The 26,641-nt window shown below is 44.5% G+C and overlaps 1 protein-coding gene across 2 annotated transcripts in view; it reads right to left on the reverse strand.

Moving 5' to 3' along the window:
* Positions 1–2,625: 2,625 nt before the first annotated feature.
* Positions 2,626–26,641, reverse strand: part of g3bp2a (G3BP stress granule assembly factor 2a) — a 37,533-nt gene continuing 13,517 nt past the window's right edge. The window contains exons 3-12 of one of the 2 annotated variants that reach the window (XM_067994560.1): positions 25,453–25,534; positions 23,147–23,320; positions 21,798–21,885; positions 13,832–13,931; positions 10,375–10,555; positions 9,851–9,952; positions 9,371–9,473; positions 6,900–7,028; positions 6,129–6,247; positions 2,626–5,598 (exon numbers count right to left, since the gene is read on the reverse strand). In XM_067994560.1, the coding sequence (XP_067850661.1) occupies positions 5,326–5,598; positions 6,129–6,247; positions 6,900–7,028; positions 9,371–9,473; positions 9,851–9,952; positions 10,375–10,555; positions 13,832–13,931; positions 21,798–21,885; positions 23,147–23,320; positions 25,453–25,534 (1,351 nt within the window). In that variant the 3' untranslated portion in view covers positions 2,626–5,325. The remainder of the gene's footprint in view (positions 5,599–6,128; positions 6,248–6,899; positions 7,029–9,370; positions 9,474–9,850; positions 9,953–10,374; positions 10,556–13,831; positions 13,932–21,797; positions 21,886–23,146; positions 23,321–25,452; positions 25,535–26,641) is intronic. The other variant, XM_067994567.1, reaches the window with a different exon arrangement.

The raw sequence follows: 26,641 nt of genomic DNA on the forward strand, positions 1-26,641 counted from the left end.
TCACCAAGGGCCACCCAAGAAATGGTCATGGGACGAGTGGAATGGTCCTTAATTGGACTCATCTCTCTAGGATCCTTCTCAGTAGGATGGAAAGATTGCACTCTCATTGTGCCTTATCGGCACAAGAATCACCATGTTGCTATAAAACAAATAATTTCCTTGAATTCCTAAAATTGAGTCTGGTGAGCACACAGGTGAACATTATTATTATTTTTTTAAAAAAGCACAAAACCTGGTCGGAGCCACAAAGAAGCAGTTGTTTTTTTCCATTTTCAGATTCCAATCCACCGGCAGAGCTTTGCATGTAATGAGCCCGGTTCAACTGGGGCAATTTTTAAAAAAAATGTTATGGCTAAGAGCTGTACTTTAAGTGCTGCAGGTAGTGGGCATGGGACTCAAGGAGATTGTGCTCGGAATAGAAGCATTATTAAAGCTGGAGAAAAATATATAATCAAGGGCTATGGGGATTGGGCGGGAAAATGGAGTTGAGGTAGAAGATCAGCCATGGTCTTATTGAATGGCGGAGCAGGCTCGAGGGGAGGTATGGCCTGCGCCTGCTCCTGCTCCTATTTCTTATGTTCTTATAGTACAGGAGTAGGGGTCACATCTGCTCCTGCTGGCATGACATTAAAAAAAAGGGTAGGAAAACACTTAGCACAAAATTTCCTCAGATGCAAATCAAGATAGTCGAAGTTTCTACAGTGTGTGAATAGCCAAATAGAACTGCGGAACATTATTCCTGTCATTTGCACCAGACTCCCCAGTCTTGCCTAGATTCTTGCAACAGAGCTTGAGCCTCTATAAATCCACTCACCAGAAATACAGGTTTATCAGCTTGTGAAAGATGCAAATGAATAGCAATGTTTGGCTGCAGACAATGATCAAATAGAAGTAGATGCATCCAGGGTCTGAGTCCCAAGTAAGCACTCTAGAAAACATTGATGTGGAGATGCCGGTGATGGACTGGGGTTGACAATTGTAAACAATTTTACAACACCAAGTTATAGTCCAACGATATCAAATAAAAATCGTTGGACTATAACTTGGTGTTGTAAAATTGTTTACAACTAGAAAACATTGCAAGACCATGCAGGAAATATTCCATCTTATTAATTTACTTAACAAAAAGAGCAAAGGACACAAAGAAGGAAACAGATCTAAATCCTAGGACTTAAAAGCAATTAACTAAGGAGAGACTGGTATGAAGAGAATATTAAGAGTGAATTTGGAGGTACGTGTGGAAGAGTAGTGTAGGCCATTCAGCCCCTCGAGCCTCTTCTGCCATCAACGCATGAAAGTAGAGTCCATGAGGGCAAACTCTATGATGGTTGCGAACAGCAATCTTATTAGCATCAAGTCTGCAGCAGTTTTATATGTAAATTATGCTCAAAAATATAGGCTGATGTTTTTATATATAGTGTAGAGAAAACGATCAATTTTACCAGGTATAGAATTCATCAAAGAGAAATCTTTTACCATCAAAACCACTAAATGCAATAAAAATTTAATTTGTTAAAACAAAAAACTCAGGCTAACTTCATACACAAAACACTGGACAATTGGCCCATTAGAGATACAACAGAGAGAGGAAGCAAGATAAAAGAATTACAAAATTCTCAATAGTAATAAGTAAATGTTTATGCAACAATTTATATGAAACCAGAGACATTCATTTTTTAAAAAAAGGTTCAATCATGATACACAAGGAACAAACTGACTGGCAAGTCTGTATTTAAGTTCTGCAACTGGAGTTTCAAATTTAGATTGAAGATTGAACAAACATGCTTCTAGATTAATTTTCCTGTACAATTAATTATTTTGCAAAAATAAGTAGAGGGAGCCTTCTGGGTCATCAATTCACAGCAATGTCCACCACCCCACCAACTCATCACTGCATTTAACTGCCTCCAAAAAGTTCCAGATTTTGCCTCCACAACCCAATCATTCCAGCTATTTTCAATATCCTGTGGGACAGCAAAAAATGAGTGAGAACTGCAATTGCAAACACATATTGGAAACAGTGCCACAAGTATTTTGGAAATACTTCAAACGCAGACTCATGACTATTACAGAATGCATGTAAGGATTATGGTATAAACATTTTCCTGTCAATATCTACGCCGATTTGGATGTACCACAAAATGAACATTTAAGTGACAGCTTGGCTCAGTGGTAGCACGCTCACCCGAATCAGAAGCTTAATCCCCAATTCTAGGCCTTGAGCGGGTATATTTAAATGGACACTCCCAGTACAGTACTCGGGGAGTGCCACATTTTCGGAGGTGCCATCTTTCCAATGAGACATTAAACAGAGGTCCCGCCCGGCTCTTTCGGTGGACATAAAAGTTCTCGTGGTCTTTTTCCAAAGAGTAGGGAGTTCTCCTGGCCCAACACTCAACTCTTAGCCAACACCACTAAAGACAGATTAACTGATTATTCATCTGCTTGTGGGGCCTTGCTGTGCGCCAAACCGCACGACATGTTCACCTACAGAAAAAAGTGACTATAGTTCAAAAAGTCACTCCTCGGCTGGGAAGAATCGCGGGACATCTTGAGGACATGAAAGGTGCTATACAAATGCAAGTTCTTAAAACAGGACACAGGAATTATAATACTGAAAACAAATTTGAATGCTTCAGACATCAGTAGTTTATTGTATGTTTAGTCCAACACATTCAAAAATGAAAATCAAAAATGAAGACCTGCCATCTGCAACACATGTAACTACTATGCTCTAATAGCATAAGATGGCCAAACACATCAGCATTTTAAGATGGCAAACCATTTAATTATCTACAATACCCACAAAAGCCAAGGTGGTAAGCCCATTCCATTGGCAAGAATGGAATGATATTGCTCCAATACAGTGACATATACCAGCAACTAGTGCCACCCAATAATAAACACTCTTAGTGGAAAAAGTCTAGTAACTTTGCTTTAGGGGTATTATCGACTATTCTAGGGAGTGGGGAAACAGGACTACAGCACACAATCAAATTCAGTGAACAAATCACTAGTAAGTCACCACATTCTGATGTTACCAGATCTTTCTTTCTTTGTTTCATCAATATTTAAGAGAGTGAGAAGCAAGCCAGATCAAAGGATGGGCTCTTCCGCATTTCTCAAGGTTAATTAAACTTGTAGGCAACACTTTCTGGAAATGGGCTCCAGTCCCAGAAGTGGTTTGAAATGAAACTGAAGTTCAATGCTGGTGAGGTGCAGCAATTAGCACAGCAGAAAACTGTGAAATTCTGGTAAACTACTTGGCAATGAATTTGTGCAAATGATACTGAAACCAAGTTGTGTGTCCAGGGCGAGGGTTTCAAGTAAGATGGGGGGAGTGGGGGGAGAGACGCTTAACCCTTCCTTGCCCGATGGAAACTTCAAGTACAATATTTCCAGGCCACATTAATAGATCTGAAGTAGGTATCAGTCGAAAAAAAAAGTTTAAACAAGATTGAAAACACAAAAACTAATAATGTATCCCAGAATTTGAGAAATAGTGCAAGACCACCATCAAACAAGGAAGACCTCAGAAATGTTCAAACAAAATCAAAACCAACAGACACAATTATCCTTTCGATCAACAGCTAGAAACAAGTAAACTTCACCACGTGTGTCTGCCAGCTTTGAACAGTCAACAAGTGACAGCCTCGAGCTGTGCATGTAAACAAATTACTGCTTCAAAAATCACTGCGCTACTGATAGATGTGCATTGCTGCTAGAAGCTGTGACTTAATGACATCCCTAATCACAACCAGCAGCTTTCACCTGTACCAAGCTTCCACGGGGTTACCTTACATCATTTTTTTTTAAAAATGAAACTTAAGCTGCGGTTTAGGTACTGCCAAATATTGGTACATAAGGAGGACAAAAAGCTGCTGATTCTGGATTGAAAGCTGCAGTATCCTTTTACGTCGGCCTACCTGTTTTTAAAAAAAACACGCAACAATCAGTTTTAACCTTCGCATAATGTAGCTTTCCCTCAAAAGTTATGCTTTATATAAACTAGCTCAAAATCATAGATGAGCATACATCTTTAAATAACCGTTTATGCAGGTAACGTATATGCAGAACCATGCTCTTTGCATATTTTTCATAAAGATAACAGTAATGGGTTTTAATTTTACATACCTAATTGTAAAACACAAACACAAGCAAAAAAAAAAATCACCAAGTTGCAGGAATGGTACAAAAACAGCTAGGAAGAGCTGAACAGGATATTGTGCAATTTTTTTTTCAATACTTCTTTTTGCCCCCCCTCCAGAGCAAGGATGCTGCAGCTTTTCACATCTTTGCATTTCATCAACACACTAGTGATTCCGTAAGGTTTTTTTTTTACAGCTGTTCGGCTTTGTACAAGACAGCAGTTATTACAAGAGTTACCAGCAAGACTGGAATGACGTATCAATAGAAGGCACCATCATGCTCTTTACACATTGAAAGAACTAAAACAGTAACATTTAGCTATGATTTTTCCGCTGCACATTCATAACCGCACAGATTGAGGGGGAAGGAGAGAGGTGTCGAGCAGCGAGGGGATCCCTGTATTGCAGTGGGGTAGATAGAAAATCTAGAGGACGAGCCGCCAAACTCTTGCGTTGTAGGGCTGTAATACGAGTTCACAATTGCTTTTGTATTTCAATTTTTTAGTTCACGAGAGAAAAAAAAAAATCCATCTCCATCTGAAACTGTTTCAAACATTGTCTATTAAGGTTTACAGATGTGGGAAACACGTCGGTCACAGCAAGTATATAAGATTCAAAGCCCACATCTGGCCATCCTTCCCTGTCGGAAGTGGACAGCAGTTGGATTTTCACCTGTCTCCTCCTGCAGTTGCCATGGCGAGTGACGTTCTAAGAGTACCCATTAGTGCATTATGACGAGTGCATGAACGAAAGTTCTTGAACCAAGTATTCCTAAAAGAAAAATATCAAGGCAAGCTTCTCCAATTGCACCAATTTTTTTTTCTCAATAGAATTGGGCAGAAACTTGACACGTTTATGAAATAAAGCAGCCAAGTTGCATCAAAAGGCCTGAGGTTTTTGTTTTTTTTTAAAGTGGGTGAATCTTCAGACCTTTAAAATGTGTTCCAATTAAATCGAAGCCTCTTTTTTTTTTCAGTCCTTGTACAATGGTTTTTGCTTAAATCCTGTTCCAAAAATAGGGAAAATGATCACTTTGATGTAACTGGTAAAAGGAGGCTTGTTTTCACAAAGAAATGAAAAAACAGGCCGTGTCACATTCCAAAGCCAAAATTAACAATAATGCAAAAAGAAAATGAAGAGTGTGGTACCACCAGCTAGATATCGGAACAGCGGCGTTTTAGCGACGGGGTCCAGCAAAACGACCTTCACCTTGCCCACCCCCTCTGCCGGATCCAAGACCCAGCTTCGGTGCCATGCCACCTCTGGGCGGAGGTCCCCGGCCATCCCGATCGCGCATCATCCCGCCGCCAATCATGCCACGCGGGCCAGAGCCTCGGTCACTACGACGGTTGTCTCTGCGGTCATCTCCACCTCTGCGCTCCCCTTCGCGAACAGCTCGGGTTTTCTTTTCCTCCACATTCAGGCGGACCTCACCTCGAAACATGACTGGCTGCGGACACAGATTTTAAGTTTAACGCGTTGCTGAACAAAAATTGCAATCAAAAAATTGTTGCAGATAGTGTCGGCTGTGGCTCAGTGGGCAGCACTCTCGTCTCCGAGTCAGAAGGTCGTGGGTTCCAGCCCCACTCCAGAGACTTGAGCCCATAATCCAGGCCGACACCCCCAGTGCAGTACCGAGTGAGCGCTGCACCGTCAGAGGCGGCGTCCTTCAGATGAGACGTTAAACTGAGGCCCCGTTTGCCCCCTCAGGAGGACGTAAAAGATCCCACAACACTATTTCGAAGAACAGTGAGGGAGTTCTCCCAGATGTCCCTCAATCAACACTGCTAAAAAGATTAACTGGTCATTATCACATGGCTGTTTGTGGGATCTTGCTATGCGCAAATTGGCTGCCGCGTTTCCTACATTACAACAGTGACTACACTTCAAAAGTACTTCATTGGTTGTAAAGTGCTTTGGGGACGTACTGAGGTTGCGAAAGGTGCTATATAAACGCAAGTTCATTCGTTTAGTTGTTACCTTGGCACTCAAGATCCTCTGGACAGGATCTGGATCATCGAACACCACGAACCCAAAGTTAGGCAGTTTTCCTCCACTGCTCTTGGTGTTAATGCGGAGCTCAACCACATTGCCAAAACCTAATCGAGTGCAAAACAGAAGAAATATATTTAGACTGCCAAGCACAGCAACAAAGCCAACCATAACAGGCACTTTAGCAGGTTTGAAAAGCAGCCATTAATGTCTGAAAAAAAAAGGTCCAACAATTTTGATTACCGGAGAGAGCATCGTAACACCGCAGGCTGAGGACAAATTAATCTGTTTGGGCACTCTCGTTTTCGATGTGTCAGATCGACAGCCATAAACATGACACGGCCGAGCCATGTCAATATTGGTTTCCACTCCACCTTCCCCCCCCCACCACCTCCCCAAAATGAATACATAATGTAACAGCAGACCCTGCACGTGTTGCCATCTGATTTGGAGGCTACCCGTGGAGAGTCGAGGTTTTGGAGCCATGAAGAGCTCAGGGGCGAGAGTTGGGAGTATTAGTAACATGACACACAAAGGTCACGTACCATATAAGAGGAAAAGAAAGGAAAAATGGCCAAATATGTACAAATATGACGCTACAGGATACCACTGCTCTACTCAAGGTTGGCAAATTCAGATTTCCAGGTTGGTATTGAATAGGATAAACTATCCTCTGGCTCAATTCTCTGTACACGATTATTCAATTAAGACTTCAGGCATTTCCAAATTAGGCAATAGTTATTCCTACTAACTACTCACTCATGAAGAAGTCTTTCAGTTCATTTTCATCAATGTCATGGGGCAAGTTGCCAACAAAAAGCTGGTGACTATCTGGGTAACGAATTATTCGCCGGTTCTCAATTTCATTCGGTTCAGTGTCTCCTCGACCTGCAACACAGATATTCTTTTGATGAGGATTTTAAAACTACTCTTGCATTTTAAGTTTGTCTACAAGCAACAGATACCAATGCTTTGATTAAAAACATTTAAAAAGGTAACCTAACATTTTGGTGCTATAAATATCACTCTTACTTATCCTGTTGTAGCTTTTTTTTATTCGTTCATGGGATGTGGGTGTCGCTGGCGAGGCCAGCATTTATTGCCCATCCCTAATTGCCCTTCAGAAGGTGGTGGTGAGCCGCCTTCTTGAACCGCTGCAGTCCGTGTGGTGAAGGTTCTCCCACAGTGCTGTTAGGGAGTTCCAGGATTCGGACCCAACGACGATGAAGGAACGGCGATATATTTCCAAGTCGGGATGGTGTGTGACTTGGAGGGGAACGTGCAGGTGGGATTGTTCCCATGCGCCTGCTGCACTTGTCCTTCCAGGTGGTAGAGGTCGCGGGTTTGGGAGGTGCCGTCGAAGAAGCCTTAGTGAGTTGCTGCAGTGCATCCTGTGGATGGTACACACTGTAGCCACAGTGCGCCGGTGGTGAAGGGAGTGAATATTTAGGGTGGTGGATGGGGTGCCAATCAAGCGGCCTGCTTTGTCCTGGATGGTGTCGAGCTTCTTGAGTGTTGTTGGAGCTGCACTCATCCAGACAAGTGGAGAGTATTCCATCACACTCCTGACTTGTGCCTTGTGGATGGTGGAAAGGCTTTGGGGAGTCAGGAGGTGAGTCACTTGCCGCAGAATACCCAGCCTCTGACCTGCTCTTGTAGCCACAGTAGTCATGTGGCTGGTCCAGTTAAGTTTCTGGTCAATGGTGACCCCCAGGATGTTGATGGTGGGGGATTCGACGATGGTAATGCCGTTGAATGTCATGGGGAGGTGGTTAGACTCTGGGGCTTCTCTTCCCACTGTCACTGCAGGAGACCCCATCCTTGGGGGCCCCCCCCTCCACCCTTCTTCCTCATGTACATGCTGCCCCTTGGCAACATCGTCCAGACATGAGGTTAGCTTCCACACATATGCCAACGACACCCAGCTCTACCACCCCTCCAACTCTCTCGACCACACCACTATCTCTATGCTGTCAGACTGACAGTCTGACATTCAACCTTAGACAAGTCATTAAGTATGTTCAGCTAAAACACTGGAAAGGCAGAAGCCATTATCTTCAGCCTCTTGCCACAAACTCCCTAACCCCTCCACAGACTCCACAGAGATCTCTAGCCACTGTCTCCGGCTGAAACAAACTGCAATCCCATCATTCCGTTTGACCCCAAGCTGGGTTTCAGACCCCATATTTTCTCCACCACAAAAGCTGCCTATTCCCAACTTTAACATCACCTGCCTCCACTCCTACCTCAGCCCACTTGCCACTGGGACCCACATTCATGCTTTTCTGACCTCCAGACTTGACCACTCCAATGCTCTCTTGGCTGGTCTTACATCCTCCATCTTCCACCCGCCTTAAACTTCAACTCACCCCAAAACTCTTGGTACCATACCCTATCCCGTATCGAGTCCTTCTCGCCCATCACCCAACCGTGCTAACTTACATTGGCTCCAGGACCCCGACATCCCATTTAAGTTTCTGTTTTGGTCTGAATTATTGCCCTCTTCAGGTGTGCAATTTTAGTATTGGGGAAATGGAATTTTATTTTTAAAGTCAGGCATCCGGTATCAGCATCAAACACACTCGAGACAGGTATAGATCCCTGTACTCTGCCCCAACATCAAGGCAACACCCTTTAGAGCACCAGCGTGACACTATCCTTTGGACTCTCTCTCTCGTGCAAGATTGCCAACTTAATGACAAAATCAGAGGCACTTTTATGCTGCGTAGATACTGGATTAAGACTGCTGAAACTCATGTCACATCACATCTTGTTTGGGCTGGACTTAAACCCAGATGAAAAGGTGGCCAGCTGATCTGCCCAGCCCTGTCAGCTTTGTCCTTCTTTTGCTTCCCCATTTTCCAACACCACTTCACTTTTACGACTCACACGTTTTGAATAAAATCAAATGTTGCTACAAAATGTCATAACCAGAGGACACAGATTTAAGGCGATCGGCAAAAGAGCCAGAGGCAACATGAGGAAAAAATTTTAATGCGGTGAGTTGCTCTGATCTGGAATGCACTGGCCGAAAGGGTGGTGGGAGCAAGTTCAATAGTAACTTTCAAAAGGGAACTGGATAAATACTTGAAGGGAAAAAATTTGCAGGGTTATGGGGAAAGAGCAGGGGAGTGGGACTAATTGGAGAGCTCTTTCAAAGAGCCAATACAGGCACGATGGGCTAAATGGCCTCCTGTGCAGTACCTACTACGATAAATACACAAGCTCACCTGTTCTAGGTCCTCGGGGCACTAAACCCAGCCTCTCCCGAGGGCGCTGATCACGAGATCGTGGCGGCGGTGTCTGGATTTCATTTTTAGGTTCAGCTCTTGGCTGGAATTTTACAGGGGGAGAAAAAAAAAGTGAAGTTGCTACAATGGCTCAACGCAAGAAATATACACAATTTCAAACCGAGTACGTTTCATTTACACTTTAGCTCAGCGATGGATGGTATTAACAGTTTTCACTTCCTGCCTAAAAAAAGACTTGCTCTAGTAATCAACTGACAATATTACTTTCTTTATCAAGGGTACGTGCTAATAACTAACGCAAATATCTAAGCTAGCAGTTTTTTTTTTATAAAAAAAGTTACCTAATCCAAATTGAAAAACAGACAGAACATCTAAGCTTTTCTTTTGAAGAAAAGCAATTTGAATAATTTTTATATATGTATATATATATTTTAAAAAGCAAGTCCATTCACAGATTACCTGTGAGGCTGGGGCTTTAACAACATGGGGAGGAATTCCAGAGGAAGGAACTGTACCACTAGGAGGCAGATTTTTACTTGTCACTGAGGCCCAGGAGAAAGCCTGCAGGGAATGCAACACACACCTATGCTACTATCAAGAAATAAAGCATTCCCTCAATACAAAAAAAATCCTGTGCCTAACGAAAAAGATCTGGGTAAGTTTGCAGCCTGGTACCTTATTGGTGCTAATTATATAGGGCAATTGCATTTAACATGTCTACGAAATAGGTGTTACGGTCAAATTAAAACTGCTACAACTCACCAGTTTTAACACTGTTTTAATATTAATACCCAGTTAGTTTACCAATCCATACAACTTACATGCACTTTTTGCAGTGCTGGCTACATATATATATACATACACAAAGTCTATATTTTACTTGAAAAGCACCTTTGTTTTTAAATTAGGCAAGATAGATTAAGGCATAAAGTTACATCTGTTGCTAAGAGTAACCTATAGAATGAGAATGACTGGTTATTAACCTTTGGTGGCTCCTGTGGTTGAGAAACTGGTTCCGCTGGGACAGGAGACACGGCCTTTTCCTCCAACTCTTCCACACTTTTCTCCACCAGCTCAGGTTCGGGTTTAGTTTCCTCGGTTTTTGGTTCAGGCTCGGGTTCAGGATCCGGTGCTGGCTCCTCCAGGGGCTCCTCCACACCATTACTTTTTTTTTTAAATTAAAAAAAGGTAAAGACAGTCAAGATACATTTTAAGACCGGCATGTCAAAAATTTAGAATAAAAACAAAACATCCTGCGTGCGTGCCCTCGCCTCAGCACTCACACAGGAGTATCAACATGTATAAATGGGAGATGCAACATACACAAAAATATTCAGTAAAAATCAGTTCATTTTGTAAGTTCTAATACTGGCATATTAACATGAAGTCTAAACATTTGTTGCACAAGGTGTGAACACAGGAGAGCGCGACACAAATAAAATGGAAACGTGGCACAGGCACAATGGGCCGAATGGCCTCCTTCTATGCCTAACCATTCTTTGATGCAACACAGCTACTTTTTCCTATGGCAACTCAGCTGTTGTGATTAAGTAATTTTTACAACCATACTACCTCCCAATTCAGCTCTACAAACGGTATTTGAAGTAACTACTACTGTTCTGACACGTTTACGGCCAAATACTGATAAACTGGATCCAGCAACACCAACATGACCTACGTTGCCGTCACATGTTGAAAACGCCCACTAATACCGGTGTGTGTGTGCATACAACAGACCAGTCATAAAGGGTAACTTTCCATTATCCACCATCATTAAATTGAGATTAGAATCAGATTAACTGCCAAGCGAGGGGATTATTGACAAGGTATTCACAGAATCTTAGAAATTTATGGCACAGAAGGAGGCCATTCAACCCATCGTGTCTGTGCCGTCCGAAAAAGAGCTATCCAGCCTAATCCCACTTTCCAGTTCTTGATCCGCAGCCTTGTAGAGGTTACGCACTTCAAGTGCATATCGATGCACCTTTTAAATGCAATGAGTGTTTCTGCCTCTACCACCCTGTCAGGCAGTGAGTTCCAGACCCCGATCACCCTCTAAACAAAAATGTTTTTCCTCAGCTACCCTCGAATCCTTCTACCAATTACTTTAAATCTATGCCCCCTGGTTATTGATCTCTCTGCTAAGGGAAATAGGTCCTTCCTATCCACTCTATCTAGGCCCCTCATAATTTTATACACTTCAATTAAATCTCCCCTCAGCCTCCTCTCTTCCAAAAAAAACCCCCAGCCTGTCCAATCTTCACTCATAGCTAAAATTCTCCAGTCCTGGCAACATCCTCGTAAACCTCCTCTGTACTCTCTCGAGTATTACTTGGGGAAACCGCTTAGAACAGGTAAAGTTCCGCACTGGGAAAGTAACTAGTGCTGTGGGAGAGGATTTAAACTAATATGGCTGGGGAGTGAAAGCCAAGCTGTGAAAATTGGTAAAGAAAGCAAATAGTGTAGGAAAGCAAAAATAAGAAAAAGAGGAATAATTAATAAGATTAAGATGCCCAAAAAACTGGAGTCAGGACTGAGTGATACATATGTGAATGAACAACACATTCAAAAGAAAATTGGTGCATGTAGAATTAACAACTATGAAGTGTTATGATAATAGTAACTATATAGTTGTTAATACTACATGCACCAATTGTTCAAATTTGGACAGGACTGGGAACTTAATATTCCTGGCCTCAGCATCCTCAGGAAAAATATAGGAAAAGGGGAATTGGCCAGCAGCATTAATAGAGGATTCCATTATGAAACACCTTGGGATGTTATTCTACGTTAAAAAGAAGCTATATAAATGCAAGTTGTTTAGAACATACGGTTGTGATAGGGGATTGTGTCATGGAAGAGGAAGCAAATTGATAGTTCAGAGGGAGGTGCAAGAACAGGGAGATAATATTGGGTGATTTTAACTATTCCAAAATAGACTGGGATAAAGGTAATACACATGGTCAAAGTGAGGAATGCTTTTTAGAATGCATTCAAGACTGTTTCCTGGATCAGTATATTTCTAGTCCAACAGAGAAAGTGTTGTTCAATTTTGTTCCAGGAAATGACGTCGGGTAAATAACTGATGCGAGAGATAGGGAATAATTGGGAAATAGCAACCACGACAATTAGGCTCAACAAGAAGAGAGAAAACGCTAATGAAGACTCAAAGATCAAGATGTAAATTAGAAAACAGCAAATTTCAGCGAGTTGACGGATCTGGCAGAAAGATTAGCAAACTAGATGACACCAGCAGTGGGGGAATCTTCAAATATGAAAATTTGATAATGGGACAAAAAAGATGCATCTCTATGAGGTGAAGGCAAGTCATTTATAATTGAAAAGGTGGTACATAGTTCTGCAGAGAGATATTAAAACTAAAATTAAAATGCATGTGTTAAAATAGAACCAATAATACGGAAGAAAATACTGTAGTGGGGATTATCTAATCTAGTTTGAGAAGGTCACAAGCATGATGGATAGGAGACTGTCTATGGATGTTGTCTATATGGACTTCCAGCAGACATCTGACAAAGTTCCGTACAAGAGATTATTAGCAAAAATAAATGCGGACAGAATTGGAGGCAACCTTGTGACACGGGCTGGTAATTGGTTCGGATGTCGGAGACAGAATAGACGACACCAATTTAGGAGGCACAGTAAATCTTGTAGATGGGAGCAGGAAGTTACAGAGGGACAGACTGACAAATCTGAGTGGGCAAAACGGTGGCAAATGGAGCACAATGCGGAGAAATGTAAGGATCCAAGAAAAACAAATTGGAACATTTTCTTAATGGTGAAAGACTCGAAGCTGTGGAGGAGCGAAGAGATTTAGGTATTCATGTATCCATTTGATCAGATGAAAAATTGATTAATTCTTTAAGAATATACTCATAACTAACATGTCTGCCCTTCCAATGTCAGTCACTATCATCATTTGGAAATCAGAATCAGATTAGGCATTAGGTGAATAGCTTTTGTGATAAGGAACAACCACCTACTTGAAAAAAAACTAGACTGGGACATAAGCAGCAGGCTTGGTAATGTGTAACTGTACCTCTATCCAGTACAGGGACTATAATGTGTCATAATGCAAAGATGCTGTACACTAAACTGATTTAGCTGGCCAGAAATGTCTAAGTGGTGGGTTTTCACTGCCCCATGCCTAAAGACCTTACATAGTTTATCTTTTGCAGCATCATTGGCTCACACTGACCACAGATGCCATTCAAAGTAAAGACTCCTGGAAACAACATCATCTTGATCTGTAAAGTTTTAGGTTGCTACAAAAAGGATTACAGCCAAATGGATCTTAAACACGTGGAAAGAATTTAACCATTCAGCAATACGCTTTAAGAAAGCAAGTCGTCTAACTTTCATTATTGCCATCAACTATAGTCACCATTCTTGCATGATGAACTTACAACAGGAGATATTTACCTGACAGCGTGAGACTCGTAATACGTATTAGCATTTTCCTGTACAGGTTCAGGAGACGCTTGACGTTCTTCTGCTTCCTCCTCCACTTCCTCTTCAGATTCTGAAAAGTGCAGACTGACTTAAGTTAAGGAGGTCAACTAATTTAGGCACGCATTTCAACACAGATACAACAACCGTACTCATCCAGAAGACTTTTAAGAATTCCCAAACAACCATGTTGTACAAATAACAGTCAAGAATTCCATGACTACTGACACCCGAGAAAGACAAGATTCCCCATGGAGAGCAACACAGCTCATATGAGCAGGAATGAACAGCACCACAAAATGAGACGTGGTTCCCTTCCTACTCTGCTCTGTTGAGTTACTCATGATGTGGAGATGCCGGTGATGGACTGGGGTTGACAATTGTAAACAATTTTACAACACCAAGTTATAGTCCAGCAATTTTATTTTAAATTCACAAGCTTTCGGAGATTTTCTCCTTCCTCAGGCAAATGTTTCAAGATCTCCTTGAAGCCTACGCATTTATACATATTGAACAATACATGGTGTTTACAGACTGCCCCTGCAACTGCCCGTTGCCAAGGCAATCACCGTGTTCAGACAGAGAGGTGTTACCTGCAGAACCCCCGAATACACATTTAACAAAAAAACAAACAGGGAAAAAAAAGAGAAAAAAAAACACAGAGAGAGGCAGAAACATCCGGAAGGCAGAGAGAGCCAGCAAATGACCCATTATATTAAAAACAGATAACATTTGTTCGCTGGTGGGGTAACGTGTAGCGTGACATGAACCCAAGATCCCGGTTGAGGCCGTCCTCATGGGTGCGGAACTTGGCTATCAATTTCTGCTCGACGATTTTGCGTTGTCGTGTGTCTCGAAGGCCGCCTTGGAGTACGCTTACCCGAAGGTCGGTGGATGAATGTCCATGACTGCTGAAGTGTTCCCCGACTGGGAGGGAACCCTCCTGTTTGGCGATTGTTGCGCGGTGTCCGTTCATCCGTTGTCGCAGCGTCTGCATGGTCTCGCCAATGTACCATGCTCTGGGGCATCCTTTCCTGCAACGTATGAGGTAGACAACGTTGGCCGAGTCACAGGAGTATGAACCATGCACCTGGTGGGTGGTGTCATCTCGTGTGATGGTGGTATCTGTGTCGATGATCTGGCATGTCTTGCAGAGGTTACCGTGGCAGGGTTGTGTGGCGTCGTGGACGCTGTTCTCTTGAAAGCTAGGTAGTTTGCTGCGAACGATGGTCTGTTTGAGGTTGGGTGGCTGTTTAAAGGCGAGTAGTGGAGGTGTGGGGATGGCCATAGCGAGGTGTTTGTCCTCATTGATGACATGTTGAAGGCTGCGGAGAACATGGCGTAGTTTCTCCGCTCCGGGGAAGTACTGGACGACAAAGGGTACTCTGTTGGTTGCGTCCCGTGTTAGTCTCCTGAGGAGGTCTATGCGATTTTTTGCTGTGGCCCGTCGGAACTGTCGATCGATGAGTCGAGCGTCATATCCCGTTCTTACTAGGGCGTCTTTCAGCGTCTGTAGGTGTCCATCGCGTTCCTCCTCGTCTGAGCAGACCCTGTGTATTCGCAGGGCCTGTCCATAGGGGATGGCCTCTTTGACGTGGTTAGGGTGGAAGCTGGAAAAGTGGAGCATCGTGAGGTTGTCCGTGGGCTTGCGGTAGAGTGAGGTGCTGAGGTGCCCGTCTTTGATGGAGATTCGTGTGTCCAAGAAAGAAACTGATTCTGAGGAGTAGTCCATGGTGAGCTTGATGGTGGGATGGAACTTGTTGATGTTATCGTGTAGTCTCTTTAGTGATTCCTTGCCGTGGGTCCATAGAAAGAAAATGTCGTCGATGTATCTGGTGTATAGTGTTGGTTGGAGGTCTTGTGCAGTGAAGAAGTCCCGCTCGAACTTGTGCATGAAAATGTTGGCGTATTGGGGTGCGAATTTGGTCCCCATGGCTGTTCCGTGTGTTTGGGTAAAGAACTGGTTATCGAAGGTGAAGACATTGTGATCCAGGATGAAGCGGATGAGTTGTAGGATGGCTTCCGGAGATTGGCTGTTGTTGGTGTTGAGTATTGATGCTGTCGCAGCGATGCCGTCATCGTGGGGGATACTGGTGTATAGTGCCGAGACGTCCATCGTGGTGAGAAGTGTTCCTGGTTCAACTGGTCCGTGGGTACTGAGTTTTTGTAGGAAGTCTGTAGTGTCACGACAGAAGCTGGGGGTTCCCTGTACGATGGGTTTCAGGATGCCCTCGATGTATCCAGAGAGGTTCTCACACAGGGTTCCGTTGCCTGATACGATGGGACGTCCGGGTGTGTTGGCTTTGTGTATCTTTGGGAGGCAGTAGAAGTCTCCCACGCGGGGATTACGTGGGATGAGAATGCGTAGGATGCTTTGAAGGTCTGGATCGAAGGTCTTGATCAGTTTGTTGAGCTGGTGGGTGTGTTCTTTGGTCGGATCTGCGGGTAACCGTCTGTAGTGTTCCTGGTTGTCCAGTTGTCGGTATGCTTCTTTGCAATAGTCTGTTCTGTTCTGTATGACTATGGCTCCTCCTTTGTCCGCTGGTTTGATGACGATGTTGCGGTTGGTCTTGAGAGCGTTGATGGCGTTGCGTTGTGCTCGGGTGACATTCTGGACTGTCTTCTGAGTGCGGCTGATGAATCTAGCATTGACGCATTTCCTGACAGCTTGAGCATACATGTCCAGCTGAGGGCAGCGACCCTCCGGAGGAGTCCAGTTTGACTCTTTCCTCTTCGGTTGCTGTACCGCGGATCCCTCTGTCTGCTGTTCCGGATCGTCGATTGTCTCATTGGGTTTGCTGCTGAAATCTTGGGGTTTGTGGTAGAATTCCCGGAGCCTCATTCTCCTGATGAATTCCTCTGTGTCCGCCGCGAGACTAGTGGGGTCCATTTTGGTAGTGGGGCAGAAATTGAGCCCTCGGCTGAGAACTTCGATTTCGTCTGGTTGAAGGGTGTGGTCGGATAAATTGACAATAGACTTCCCTGTGGTTGCAACCGTGGTACCAGGGGAAGCTTGGTCGTTGCTGGTGGTGATGCCGAGTTTCTCAAGCTTCCTGCTCTTGGTTTTCATGTAGGCAGCGTAGTTCCGTTGCCTCGTCTGTTTGGCGGTATAACGTAGCTGGTCTGCTGTGTCCTGAGTACAGGTTGAGAGTATGGACTCTATCTTGGTTTCGAGGTTGTGGCGTCTGCTGTAGAGTTGGTGTATGAGATGGTTGCGGAGTGTGCGAGAGGTACGGCGGCAGAGTCTCTCAGCGTAATCCGAGTTGTATGTGGACTTGAGTGGGTTCGTGATCTGGAGTCCTTTCGGGATCTTGTCTGCTTTCTTGCAGCTCTGTAAAAACTTGATGTCTGTGTCTAAATGCGCGATCTTCTTGGATATCCTTTCCACTGTGAGCCGGCAGTTTGTGGTGTCGATGGTAGTCATGATGTGGAGATGCCGGTGATGGACTGGGGTTGACAATTGTAAACAATTTTACAACACCAAGTTATAGTCCAGCAATTTTATTTTTAATTCACAAGCTTTCGGAGATTTTCTCCTTCCTCAGGCAAATGTTTCAAGATCTCCTTGAAGCCTACGCATTTATACATATTGAACAATACATGGTGTTTACAGACTGCCCCTGCAACTGCCCGTTGCCAAGGCAATCACCGTGTTCAGACAGAGAGGTGTTACCTGCAGAACCCCCGAATACACATTTAACAAAAAAACAAACAGGGAAAAAAAAGAGAAAAAAAAACACAGAGAGAGGCAGAAACATCCGGAAGGCAGAGAGAGCCAGCAAATGACCCATTATATTAAAAACAGATAACATTTGTTCGCTGGTGGGGTAACGTGTAGCGTGACATGAACCCAAGATCCCGGTTGAGGCCGTCCTCATGGGTGCGGAACTTGGCTATCAATTTCTGCTCGACGATTTTGCGTTGTCGTGTGTCTCGAAGGCCGCCTTGGAGTACGCTTACCCGAAGGTCGGTGGATGAATGTCCATGACTGCTGAAGTGTTCCCCGACTGGGAGGGAACCCTCCTGTTTGGCGATTGTTGCGCGGTGTCCGTTCATCCGTTGTCGCAGCGTCTGCATGGTCTCGCCAATGTACCATGCTCTGGGGCATCCTTTCCTGCAACGTATGAGGTAGACAACGTTGGCTGAGTCACAGGAGTATGAACCATGCACCTGGTGGGTGGTGTCATCTCGTGTGATGGTGGTATCTGTGTCGATGATCTGGCATGTCTTGCAGAGGTTACCGTGGCAGGGTTGTGTGGCGTCGTGGACGCTGTTCTCTTGAAAGCTAGGTAGTTTGCTGCGAACGATGGTCTGTTTGAGGTTGGGTGGCTGTTTAAAGGCGAGTAGTGGAGGTGTGGGGATGGCCATAGCGAGGTGTTTGTCCTCATTGATGACATGTTGAAGGCTGCGGAGAACATGGCGTAGTTTCTCCGCTCCGGGGAAGTACTGGACGACAAAGGGTACTCTGTTGGTTGCGTCCCGTGTTAGTCTCCTGAGGAGGTCTATGCGATTTTTTGCTGTGGCCCGTCGGAACTGTCGATCGATGAGTCGAGCGTCATATCCCGTTCTTACTAGGGCGTCTTTCAGCGTCTGTAGGTGTCCATCGCGTTCCTCCTCGTCTGAGCAGACCCTGTGTATTCGCAGGGCCTGTCCATAGGGGATGGCCTCTTTGACGTGGTTAGGGTGGAAGCTGGAAAAGTGGAGCATCGTGAGGTTGTCCGTGGGCTTGCGGTAGAGTGAGGTGCTGAGGTGCCCGTCTTTGATGGAGATTCGTGTGTCCAAGAAAGAAACTGATTCTGAGGAGTAGTCCATGGTGAGCTTGATGGTGGGATGGAACTTGTTGATGTTATCGTGTAGTCTCTTTAGTGATTCCTTGCCGTGGGTCCATAGAAAGAAAATGTCGTCGATGTATCTGGTGTATAGTGTTGGTTGGAGGTCTTGTGCAGTGAAGAAGTCCTGCTCGAACTTGTGCATGAAAATGTTGGCGTATTGGGGTGCGAATTTGGTCCCCATGGCTGTTCCGTGTGTTTGGGTAAAGAACTGGTTATCGAAGGTGAAGACATTGTGATCCAGGATGAAGCGGATGAGTTGTAGGATGGCTTCCGGAGATTGGCTGTTGTTGGTGTTGAGTATTGATGCTGTCCCGCAGATCCGACCAAAGAACACACCCACCAGCTCAACAAACTGATCAAGACCTTCGATCCAGACCTTCAAAGCATCCTACGCATTCTCATCCCACGTAATCCCCGCGTGGGAGACTTCTACTGCCTCCCAAAGATACACAAAGCCAACACACCCGGACGTCCCATCGTATCAGGCAACGGAACCCTGTGTGAGAACCTCTCTGGATACATCGAGGGCATCCTGAAACCCATCGTACAGGGAACCCCCAGCTTCTGTCGTGACACTACAGACTTCCTACAAAAACTCAGTACCCACGGACCAGTTGAACCAGGAACACTTCTCACCACGATGGACGTCTCGGCACTATACACCAGTATCCCCCACGATGACGGCATCGCTGCGACAGCATCAATACTCAACACCAACAACAGCCAATCTCCGGAAGCCATCCTACAACTCATCCGCTTCATCCTGGATCACAATGTCTTCACCTTCGATAACCAGTTCTTTACCCAAACACACGGAACAGCCATGGGGACCAAATTCGCACCCCAATACGCCAACATTTTCATGCACAAGTTCGAGCAGGACTTCTTCACTGCACAAGACCTCCAACCAACACTATACACCAGATACATCGACGACATTTTCTTTCTATGGACCCACGGCAAGGAATCACTAAAGAGACTACACGATAACATCAACAAGTTCCATCCCACCATCAAGCTCACCATGGACTACTCCTCAGAATCAGTTTCTTTCTTGGACACACGAATCTCCATCAAAGACGGGCACCTCAGCACCTCACTCTACCGCAAGCCCACGGACAACCTCACGATGCTCCACTTTTCCAGCTTCCACCCTAACCACGTCAAAGAGGCCATCCCCTATGGACAGGCCCTGCGAATACACAGGGTCTGCTCAGACGAGGAGGAACGCGATGGACACCTACAGACGCTGAAAGACGCCCTAGTAAGAACGGGATATGACGCTCGACTCATCGATCGACAGTTCCGACGGGCCACAGCAAAAAATCGCATAGACCTCCTCAGGAGACTAACACGGGACGCAACCAACAGAGTACCCTTTGTCGTCCAGTACTTCCCCGGAGCGGAGAAACTACGCCATGTTCTCCGCAGCCTTCAACATGTCATCAATGAGGACAAACACCTCGCTATGGCCATCCCCACACCTCCACTACTCGCCTTTAAACAGCCACCCAACCTCAAACAGACCATCGTTCGCAGCAAACTACCTAGCTTTCAAGAGAACAGCGTCCACGACGCCACACAACCCTGCCACGGTAACCTCTGCAAGACATGCCAGATCATCGACACAGATACCACCATCACACGAGATGACACCACCCACCAGGTGCATGGTTCATACTCCTGTGACTCAGCCAACGTTGTCTACCTCATACGTTGCAGGAAAGGATGCCCCAGAGCATGGTACATTGGCGAGACCATGCAGACGCTGCGACAACGGATGAACGGACACCGCGCAACAATCGCCAAACAGGAGGGTTCCCTCCCAGTCGGGGAACACTTCAGCAGTCATGGACATTCATCCACCGACCTTCGGGTAAGCGTACTCCAAGGCGGCCTTCGAGACACACGACAACGCAAAATCGTCGAGCAGAAATTGATAGCCAAGTTCCGCACCCATGAGGACGGCCTCAACCGGGATCTTGGGTTCATGTCACGCTACACGTTACCCCACCAGCGAACAAATGTTATCTGTTTTTAATATAATGGGTCATTTGCTGGCTCTCTCTGCCTTCCGGATGTTTCTGCCTCTCTCTGTTTTTTTTTCTCTTTTTTTTCCCTGTTTGTTTTTTTGTTAAATGTGTATTCGGGGGTTCTGCAGGTAACACCTCTCTGTCTGAACACGGTGATTGCCTTGGCAACGGGCAGTTGCAGGGGCAGTCTGTAAACACCATGTATTGTTCAATATGTATAAATGCGTAGGCTTCAAGGAGATCTTGAAACATTTGCCTGAGGAAGGAGAAAATCTCCGAAAGCTTGTGAATTTAAAATAAAATTGCTGGACTATAACTTGGTGTTGTAAAATTGTTTACAATTGAGTTACTCAGATCAGCTGTGCCGCAGAGGAATGGTGCCATGCACGCTCAACAGAAGGGGTTAGGTGCCTCGAGGAGGGGAGAGAGAGAGAGGGAAGACGCAAGAAGTTGAGGGTAGACGAGCCGAAGGGGAAACAGAAGTACTGTGGGGAGGGGAGCAAGCACGAAGTGAAGGGAACGTTCGGCTCCCAAGCCTCGCGTGGGCTTTTGTGGCCCCTGAAGGAGCACTCCTGCGCCTCGCTGCAAAAATAAATTTAACATTTCCTGGGCTGTTTTACAAGTGGTCCCCAGTAGTTCCTGTCGCTCATTGCCTGGTCGAAATATGCGGTGCGTGCGCGATGCCTACTTTTCCCATTTGTACCTCGGAACTGTAGTCGGGGGTCCTACGTACGTCACAGTGCCCCGATTTGCGTATTGCAAGTGGCCACCTGCCTGAAACAAGAGAGCACTCAGGCCACCCATCTCAGGAACCAGCACAAGATGGCAACAGCCAAAGACAGCGTAAATGGGACTGTAAGTGACCCAACACCATGTTTGCCCCAGACAGAGTGAGTTAAACCGGTCCCGAACGTTTCTAAAAACAAGTTCAGAAAATCTTGCGACTGATACCATGGATTGGAATGGATTAAAATTGCGTTATTGTCCGCTTTTGAAGTCAAATCGCAAATACTTTGGCCTGCAGCTTAATCTGTGATAGTAAATATACCATCTCAAAACAGTTTGATTTCTCACCTTCTTCCAATTCTGCGTCAGAGTCAAACACTTCATCCTGGTAGCGGAATATATCGTTATGGACGTAGAATTTGTTTGGTACAGAACCCTGTTTTTTTAAAAAAAAATGTGAATGTTACAGTAACACAGTCTTTAGTAGCCTTGTTCATTGAGTAATTAGAGCAAAATGCTTAACAAGTCTGCTACATACAATATCTGCACAACTCACTTTCTAGTCATTTCCAACATAACTTCCCCATTAACTATTCCTTCACAACAAATCTGAAAAAATGGGTGTGGTTTTACCAAATACCAATCTGTTCAAAAGAAGCCTTCAATTATGCAAGAAAATGATCTGGAATGCGCTGCCTGAAAGGGTGGTAGCAGCAGATTCAATAGTAACTTTCAAAAGGGAATTGGATAAATACTTGAAAAGGAAAAATTTTACAGGGCTATGGGGAAAGAGCAGGGGGAATGGGACTAATTGGATAGCTCTTTCAAAGAGCCAGTACAGGCACAATGGGCCGAATGGCCACCTCTTATGCTGTACCTATGATACTATGAAATCATGCTCAAGACCTTCAGCATTCAAAAAATTGAGCAGCAAGTAGATTTTCTATTGTAAAAAGAATTACACTGATATAACCTAGTTTTATAGGTGAGCAATGCAAGACTCGAGTATATCTCGAGCAGGAGTCACTGATATTTCTGGACTAATGGGGAAGTCCTTTTAATATATTTTCTCTTCCCTCCCCCCAAATCACCAAAAAGTTAGTTCACTTACATTCTGTCCACTAAGGATTATGACCATTGTGCAATAATTATTGCACATTCATAGTTTACCCCGTAAACTCCCCGCAGGTTCCATGAAATGAAAAATTCCTGGCCTCTGATTGTTTCAAGTTTTAGCACACGTCCAGTGATGCTGCCACCGTAATAAAGCCACCCAAATGTCAGGAGGATTTGTTACTGTGATGCTGCTTCTGTTTCCTGCCCCTACTCAATCTTCTCTTCATCTTTGTATGGTACTCTTTCCACTAAAAATGGGGCATCAGAAACCTTTGCCTATATTTGACACTTGCTATATATTTTCGAGGGAGAAGACACTTCCTCCACCCCCTACCAGCTAAATTTCATCTTCAAAGGCCCAGAGACTAACAACCCCTAAAACCCAACTGATGAGCAAGCCTCTCCATTGTGCAGACTTAGGAACATACATGGGAACCCCTTACCATCATGTTACTAAGAGGCTTGGTCTTCATTGAAAGCAACAATTTGAATGCTTGGTATTGATTCAAACGCAGTGAATGCCGCATCAATCTATGCTGCATTGCAAAAAAAAACTTTAAAAGCAAATATTATAAGCTTACCTCTGGTGCCAGGACAAAAGTCTGCATGAATTTCCTCATGGGCTGACCACTGTTGGACAACTCTCCCATCACCTGCACAACCACCCCATCGCTCAGTGTGGCATGTGCATCCACATGACGAATCTTTGTATGGCAATCACTAAATTGAAGGGACATGACCTTTTTGTGGATCTCCTACAAAAGATGCAAGCACAGTTTAGAATCAGCACTAAATTCTACTAGCATTTAGAAATTTGATTATTGCTTTGATCTAAAATAAATTTACTCAGGGCTTTAATATATATATATTTTTTTAAATCTGCTTAATGAAAAATCTTCAAACGGTAAGCAAGTTTTAAAAATCTTACTGCAGGTCCCAACATTTTTTTTTTAAAAACAGAAACAGGAATGCAAATGGGGATGTTAAGGGACAAAAGATGTACTGGTCAGCCGAGTGGTGCAGTGGGTTAATACACTGTCTTTTCAACACAAGTCTTGATGCAGATCCAGGCCAGACATGGGAGTGAATGTACAGGCACCGAGAAGAAACGCAGGGATCTCGTCGCAGTGGCTACGCTCCACTGTATAAACACCCTACTCTCAGGGAACTGGGGACATCCAGACCCCACAAAAACACGGTGCAACAAATGAACCGGATTCAGGGAGGTAAGCTCCTCACATTTCCACTGAGACAACTGGCTCTCCACATTTCACAGGGAAGTCCAGCGTGAACAGCAATCAAGTGTAAAAGTAAAAAGAGGAAGTGAGACATGGGCAAACAGCTGAAGAATATTAAGTAGTTTGTATCAAGGTAGTGGCAACCTTGGCGTGGGGTTATTTAGTCTACTTGCACCAATACACTCTGATTCAGGGAACCATGAAAAACTGGCAAGCCTGGTGTACTGCTCTTAATTGATTGCCTCAAAATTACACCAACCACTATCACCATCACAGACCCACAATCATCAGGATTTTGCACTGTCCTCCAGCTGAAAATCATTCCACATAGACATTACCTAGGCCAGCGCTACCTTTTAAAAAAAAATTCATTCATGGGATGTGGGCGTCGCTGGCAAGGCCAGTATTTATTGCCCATCCCTAATTTCCCTTGAGAAGGTGGTGGTGAGCCGCCTTCTTGAACCGCTGCAGTCCGTGTGGTGAAGGTTCTCCCACAGTGCTGTTAGGAAGGGAGTTCCAGGATATTGACCCAGCGACGATGAAGGAACGGCGATATATGCCCCAGTCGGGATGGTGAGAGACTTGGGGTGGGGGGAGGGGAACGTGCAGGTGGTGTTATTCCCATGTGCCTGCTGCCCTTGTCCTTCTAGGTGGTAGAGGTCGCGGGTTTGGGAGGTGCTGTTGAAGCAGACTTGGCGAGTTGCTGCAGTGCATCCTGTGGATGGTACACACTCTTCAACTGGAGTCACCTACCCTAACCGGATGTAGCCCAACACTCCATCTTAGCTACCTCACCACCCCCAGCTCCAAATCATGTACACTACCTTCAGTAGCTTTAACATGTATGCCAAGGCCACTTTAATCCATCTCCAGAAGATTACCCGTTTATATTCCCAACCCTTCCACTGGCAAAATCCTTATCCATGCTTTCAACATCTCGAAGATCAATTTCCCTAATGCTTTTCTTACCAGCCTCTCCTTTCTGTAGTGTTCTTTGTGATAGAAGCCCTGTGCCCCCCAAATTCCCACTCTTCCTACCATGAAAGCACTTGGGGCACTGAGAATTTTTTTTTGAAATTAAGCATAATATAAATGCAAGTTGAAAGAGGAGCTACAATTGGCCCGAGCGTCCCTAGGTTAGGAGGGGGAGAATTGGCTCAGATTTCTGATCCTGATCACCACCCAGCAACTCCTGCGCTGGAAGTCCGTGCGCCAACGTCAGGCGAGGGGAGGTTTGAAGTCGGCCGTGAGGCCGAGGAGGGATGGACAGAAAATTGGGTAGGAGAAAGAAAGAATGAAATTTAAGAGGGGTATGGATCTATAACATGCATAGAAGTGAAGAATGTGCCCATTTTGTATATTAATATAGTGGAAGATATGTCTCCAAAATGTGGTGGCAGAGATGCTATGGTATGTTTTTTTATAGAAATTAATCTCATTAATAAAGCCAACTCATGTCTTGATACAATACTGCGATGAAGATGAAAGTATCCTGTATACAGTGCACCAGTATTATACATCAACAAATCACTATGCAACAGAAAAACTATCCCATTACTTCAACCTTCCAATCAACATTAAATTACATCTTGATATTAATACTAAAAACATCTTGCTTGCAAGAAACATAAAGCATCATAAATACTTACAGCTTGGCCGTAAACAGCTTCTGCAGGTTTCCCATTGCCATCTAATCCACCATGAACATAAGAGGAGGTCCTACCATAAAACCTGGAGAGACAATTATCGCAAGCAAAACTAACCATTAATAAGTTATATTCAAAATTAAAAGTTTATTCTCTGAATGTTGGTCTACAAGATATAATTCTATTGAAATACTACAATTAACAATTGCTCTGTAGTTGCACCTGTAGTTTGACCAGTAGGTAGCGCGCACACTCTCCCTCACACCACTCTTATCCAAACGCAAAGAGTTAAAGGGCAGTTTGGCAGAGCCACGGTTTAGGGAGAGATACTGCGGGGGTTTAACCAGCTGAAACCCACAGCTTACCAAACACTGCAGCACTTTCTGCTGCTTGTCCAGCCACAGCCACCCTACTTGGCAGAGTTATCTGGAGTCAAGTGATAAGTCTGTCCTATCCCCGCTCCCCCCCAGCCCACCATCAATCATCAACAGCACCCTGGAGCACTGTATACATTGCCCAGTTCAGGCTCAGAACTTCCACTGCCAGGCACTCAATCTTGGAGCCAACGCCAAAGAGACTCTGCTTCCCTCTCTTCTCCTCTTCCAAGTACTGGATGTATTAGTGTAAATACGAGCCTGTGCACTATTTATCAGCCATATCCTTATAAACTTCAATGTTTGTTGTACACTGTACCAGATAGTACACATATACACTATGGTTGTTAATGACCAGGTGGTTTATGCAGAGATACGCACCTCTCCCAGTGGGCTGCCAGAACTATTAGAATGCCTAGATTCAATGCTTGGTTCCAAGTGTCTATGTATGTTGGAAAGAAGTTATGACTGGTGCAGGCTGTCTTTCATAGCAACTTAACATCTGGTTTGGTGTTTGAAAGACAAGGGCTTCGGCGGCATTCACTTTCCATTACTGACAGCTCAGAAAAAACTGCTCTCTGTGCTGCAGACAAATGTGGAGCAAGCAGGGGAAAAACTACGACGGTTCCTTCGAGGTATTTGCACCAAAAGCTGAACAATCCCGGAATATTAAAAGTTTAATAAAGGACAGCAATCGTCACGCAAAACCCAAAATTCAGTTGCTACAATGAACAAGATCCTCAAGAATCTCCTGCAATTGTGCCTGATCATTTTAGATTAGGTTATTTTCCAGAGTATGCAAATTCATTTGGACTGGG

This window comes from Heptranchias perlo, chromosome 1, assembly GCF_035084215.1.
Source record: "Heptranchias perlo isolate sHepPer1 chromosome 1, sHepPer1.hap1, whole genome shotgun sequence".
NCBI lineage: Eukaryota > Metazoa > Chordata > Chondrichthyes > Hexanchiformes > Hexanchidae > Heptranchias > Heptranchias perlo.